At 35.9% G+C, this 5,786-nt stretch overlaps 1 protein-coding gene across 1 annotated transcript in view; it reads right to left on the bottom strand.

The window, feature by feature from the left end:
- Window positions 1–5,297, bottom strand: part of LOC107727137 (V-set and transmembrane domain-containing protein 2-like protein) — a 55,360-nt gene extending 50,063 nt beyond the window's left edge. Inside the window, exon 1 of the mRNA XM_016536920.1 lies at window positions 5,030–5,297. Coding sequence (XP_016392406.1) covers window positions 5,030–5,147 — 118 coding nt within the window. The 5' untranslated portion in view covers window positions 5,148–5,297. The remainder of the gene's footprint in view (window positions 1–5,029) is intronic.
- Between the last annotated feature and the right edge of the window lie 489 nt (window positions 5,298–5,786).

Here is a 5,786-nt window from a genome sequence, read left to right as displayed (position 1 = left end):
CGTCTGTCTATAAGCGAGCTGCACGCTGCACAGTTGACACAGGAATTGTCACTTACACAATCGAGGCAGTGTCACATCGTCACTAAAGTTTATAAATTGCATTTCTTTTTAATTCTTGCCAGTGTTTAACCATTCAGCGCTCGCGCGCTCTCCTGGAGACCGTGCGCTCATGGACACGCAGCGCACACACATAATGCCAGGTTCATATTACACCGTTTGCAATGCGAATGTGGTGCGTATTTTTTCCGCGCTCATGTTAACAGATTAATAAAGCGTGCACACTGCACACGGTTGCGGTCCAGCAGTGCGTTCAGGAGAGGTGCGTCTGCAGCAGTGCAGAGATCGTTTCTGCACAGAGTCTACAAGGCAATAATAGATGGCACTCGTGGAGGAAGGAAAACAAAGTTCTTTATGAACAGCAGGATTGCTTGTAATAAAAGATTTCAATGCAAAAGGAAAGGCAGTAGAGCTGACTATTTCTGTCAATGGTAAGTTTGTTATAACGCAAGAAAACTAGTTTAAATGTTTTGCCACTTACTTGAGCAACTTATATATAAATCTAGAAGTAAATGCAAAAGTAAAAAGCATTGAATGTGTTGCTTATATTTATTGTGTTTAAACATGTCTGTAAAATATTGTATTACTGCACTGTGTAAAAAAAAGAACTGCAATGCTGAAAAAGCATTTTCAGTGACAATGTTTGGATTTGAAATCAAAATAATAGATAAATGTGTTTGTGGTAAACACGGATCAGTAGCGGACTCCTGTGTGAAAGCTGCTTCTCCTCTCACACGAGTCACCTAAGAGGGGAATTCCCCCCATTTTCTAAAATGAAATTCAGGCCCTGAATAAATGTCTAAAAATCCTGATTGGAGTATCACTATAAACAGTTATAAATTATAAAAAGAAGGCTTTAAAAAGATCGGTATCGGTGATCGGTATCGGCAGATACTGCTTTTCTGTGATTGGCGATCGGTGAACGGCCTCAAAAATCCTGATCGGAGCACCCCTAATAAATATATTATTTTCAAATAATTCTTCTGCCTTTGGCGTGAAATATGGCTCAGACATTTGATGCTCACCTTCATATTTCAGTTAGCCTAAATGTTTCTACAAACAGATTAGCAGCTTTTAATTAAGCGACAGTATTGCAAAAAATCTAAGCATCTATGAAAAAAGCATCTCTAATGGTCCCACAGCTTTTAATTAAATTACATTCTCAATCCTCACTGTTCCTTGATCTTCAGAAGCATCTCATGATCAACTGTTTCCCCCGAACACATACTGAGAGGAAAAACACAACTCTCCATGGAGAATTAGAGGAGAGATGAACACGACAGGTCACTGTGAGACCACTGAACACACAAAGACAAAATACGATTCCCTGATCAGACCGAGTGCTGAAGAAGCTACAGTCCAGAGAGATTCCACACCTTAGCACAAGCCTAAACCTACAGCATCTACCTGTAGTCTGAAAAAACACCAAATAAATAAACATTCTGAAGAACTGATTTGTTTTTGAGGTTTTTAAGATTCAGCAATCAACCTTTTTGAATGATCAAAGCTTAAAGTCTGAAAAAACAAAATAAATAAATAAATAAAATAAAAAGGTTTCTGTTGAAAAGTAAATAAAATAAAATGAAAAATATTTTTAAAATGTAAAGAAAGAATGACAGAAAGAAAAGAAATTGTTTTTGAGAATCTTAAGAGTCACCAATCAGTGTCTAAAAGTCTGAAGAACCACAAAAATAAAAATACATAATATTAAATAAAAATTAAAATATATATATTTTACATTTCAAGTAAATAAATAAATATAAACAAACAAACAAACAAATAAATAAGTATTAAAAAAATAAAAAATTAAATAAATAAAATAAAATGAAAAATATTTTTAAAATGTAAAGAAAGAATGACAGAAAGAAAAGAAATTGTTTTTGAGAATCTTAAGAGTCACCAATCAGTGTCTAAAAGTCTGAAGAACCACAAAAATAAAAATACATAATATTAAATAAAAATTAAAATATATATATTTTACATTTCAAGTAAATAAATAAATATAAACAAACAAACAAACAAATAAATAAGTATTAAAAAAATAAAAAATAAAATAAATAAATAAATAAATGCCTTTTCTGTTGAAGAAGAACTGATTTATCTTTCAGTCAACATGAAAATTTACAATCCAAATCAGGCCGGTCAATGAGGACTTTGTTAATAGAATAGGATTTTCTACGTATTCAAGACAGCACAGCGACGATTCTAGCAGACAAACACAGTCGAAGACAACAGAATGTTTAGAACAGCTAGTGTGTGAATTAAAACTCTACTGCCGTAGAAAATGAGATTCCTCTTTACGCCATTGCTATTCATCTGAAGTGTGCTGCGGTGAACGGTCCAGCGGGTCTGTGCTCTTTGTTTCATTACTGTGAGGTCAGAGGAAAACAGAGCTTTTAAGTTGTTGCTGACATTAATTAAGCCTCGTTACCGCAGGCCACGGTAGTCCCAGCGGCGGAAAAATGAACGCAAAGGTCTTGATGAATACAAGCTGTCCAGCAGTTCGGTTTTAAACATTTCACTAAAAAAATGAACAATAACACAATTAAGAAACGCTCTGCTTGGCCTAATTGGGTGAATCTCACCAAAATATGGCCAGTCATAAGGAAAGACAAAGCAATTATATACTGTTTTTTGCATTATAATATTATTTTCAAGCCTTTGTCCAAGACCATTGGACTCAGTGGGCCTAAATTCATATTTGATCAATAAAACTTGGGCAAATCAACAAATAAAGATCCTCCTAATCTTTCCATAACCTGTCAAAGCTATTTAAAGTGCCCCTATTATGCCTTTTCGAATATTACCTTTCATGCAGTGTGTCATGTAGCTGTATGTGAACATAAACTATCTGCAAAGTTGTGAAGCCGACAGTGCACGATAAATAAAGTTATTGTCTATCAAAAAAAAGAGTCGGCTCGCAATCGCCTAAACGAGTCGTCAGGAATTCTAATCTTATTCTGTTACGGCTCTACGTCACGAAGTAAAACATTTGCATAATGTCTGCCCACTTTCTACATCGCCAACTTGGCCACCCACAAACAGTAAAATTTCCGCGTGGTTAACATCATGTCGAGAAGACGCTGTATCCTACGCTGTGAGAGTAAATTTGTTTTATCACATCTTATAATCAACACAAACTTGTTAACACTTGACCCATCTGACCAATCACAGCAGTGAGGGCTCACGGAAAGGAGGGGTTTAGAGAGACTGATTCTTTGAACTGCTTCACACAAGTCGTTTACGAATCATTTAGAAATTAGGTAAAATTAAATCAATTTTTTGAGAAAACGAACATGTTTTTTGACCTTGCATGCATGTAAACCTGTTTTAGGAGACTCATAAAACAATATTAGCAACCTTAAAAATGGCATAATAGGGGCACTTTAAAGGAAACACAGTCTTAGTTTAAATCCATTGCAGTCTGATCTTGCCAATAATCCACTAGAAATCCATCACAAGATCATACAAGCGTCCAGGCCTGCATGTCAAATAATCCAGAACATTCAGATGACTTCCCTGATCCTACTGTATTGGCCCTCTTAATATTCCTCATGAATATCGGCTCTGATCAAATGCAGCCCTTTAATTTCATGGTGAGCGACCCACAATCCGGCGTGTGAACTCTTCCATCAGCATGATGCATGCCTGGGTTCATCAGCACTGATTTATTCATTGCATTAGTCATCTTTTGTTCGCACAATTGCCAAAACTTCTTAAATGGATACAGAATAAGCATATTTTACACAATCCTTTCCATTCCCGGAGCATCTGCATTCAGTTTGAAGAATATGTTCAATATCCAGGCACCACAATTATGGCTAATTACAGTATGACTAGAATCTTGAAATGCGTGTAATGATTTTTCCTTGCTCTTTCTGCGATGAAAACAACAAATAGGCAATTTAGGGAATTATAAACCCAGAATCTCAAGCATCTTTGGCTAAAAAGGAGGGAGGTTAAGTATATAACTGTAAAAGTAATGCAAAGCACTGTGCTGCCATATGGTATAACCCATAAAAGCTAAGACTGAAATACCAATATTAAGGTATTTTTAATCAGTTGGTATGGTTTCAGGATCTGATACTATCTAGGTAACAAAAGTCATGAAACAGACCAAATTTCAACCATGTTTTTTTTTTTTTTTTTTTTTTTTTTTTTTTTTTTTTTTTTTTTTTTTTTTTTTTTTTTTTTTTTTTTTTTTTTTTTTTTTTTTTTTTTTTTTTTTTTTTTTTTTTTTTTTTTTTTTTTTTTTTTTGAAGGACCTTGGAAAACCAGTATATTTCATATCAAAGTACACTTTGTCAAATTAAAAATGAACTCTTTAATCATTTTCATTTCTCTGTTTTTGGACAATATCAATACAGTATTTCCAAGTTAATCATTAAAATGCCTTAAAAAGAACATCGCTGACCCATAGTACTTTTTCATAAGGTTCAAAAGCCACAGAATGATATTTCCGGACACTACAATGAAGATTATACCATGGTATTCTTTGACAAAACCATTCAGTACCATGGGATAAATCTGCATTTAACACCATCAGTGATTCATAAGTCAGCCAGATGACTTTTTATGAGGTGAAAAAGCCACAGAATGGTAACATCACGTTTTAAACCATGGTAATGCTGTGCTTTGGGTACTACAATATAGCAAGGTATTGTCTGAAGTACGTTAAAAGACCTTAGTATATGAATATGTCAAACAAACAATACCCAGGTATAGGCTACCACCTGATACCAATGATGGCAATACCATGGTATTCTTTGTAGTGGTACTTTTAGTGGTAGTGGTATTCTTTTGTTAAAGTACCATGATATCACCTGTCAATAATCCCAGTGCAGTTGTATTGGTGATGAACCGCTCTGCGCATCTCTATCATTGTGCCGTTCGGCTTCAAATGACAGCCGTTTACGAACCTCAAACCCGTGAACGTGCGAGTACAGAACCGGATCGAGCCCACACATCTTACCGTTGTTGGATATGTGGTTCTCCACGTCGTCGCTGCCAGCTTGTCTCAGACTGGCACTCAGTTGGATGTAGAGTCCCATACAATGTAAACTCCTCAGAATCACTCCAAACGCGCCCATCACTGCTCCGTGCAAAACACTCTCTCACATCAGGTGGAAATACACGGCTTTAAGAGATAGATCCAGGTGTGCTGAGTGTTTGCTGGTGGTTTTTGTCCCTGATGACAGCGGCAGGAGCGACTGAGAGGAGGCTGCGTGTGTTTGCAGTCGCCCACTGATGCGATTCGAGTCTCCGCGAAGAGAAACTCCCCGGATCTAACCGATGCAGCGGAGGGAACAGCGCGAGGAGGAAGCGCGGCGGCTGTCATTAGGGAATTTCAATTAGGCGGAGTAATATTATGAAGAGATTTTTTTATAGCGAACCTTCGCGCTTAACGGTCAAATCTCAACGGTCATCGTGGGTTGAGGTAAAATTACATTTTAAAATGTTTCTGAGGTAAATTTAACTTATGACTTTGAATTATATTTAAGTAATCAACAAGTATGATTGATATTGTTGACAGCAGAAGATTAACTTCGTTTTTTCCGTATGTTTGATTGCGCACAACTGGTTCTTACTATACATTACTGAATACTGCCTATTTTATAAAGATATTGTGTGAAACAATATCCAATAATATGGAATAATAAATGTCTTATACATTAGTTTACTAAAGTGTTTTCACATTACCTCATTATATGTAGTGGTAGGCTGATTTA

This window comes from Sinocyclocheilus rhinocerous, unplaced genomic scaffold (genome assembly GCF_001515625.1).
Source record: "Sinocyclocheilus rhinocerous isolate Xijiao unplaced genomic scaffold, SAMN03320098_v1.1 scaffold7084, whole genome shotgun sequence".
Taxonomy (NCBI): domain Eukaryota; kingdom Metazoa; phylum Chordata; class Actinopteri; order Cypriniformes; family Cyprinidae; genus Sinocyclocheilus; species Sinocyclocheilus rhinocerous.
The sequence above is the reverse complement of the archived record's forward strand: the minus strand, read 5'-3'. Positions and strand labels throughout refer to the sequence as shown.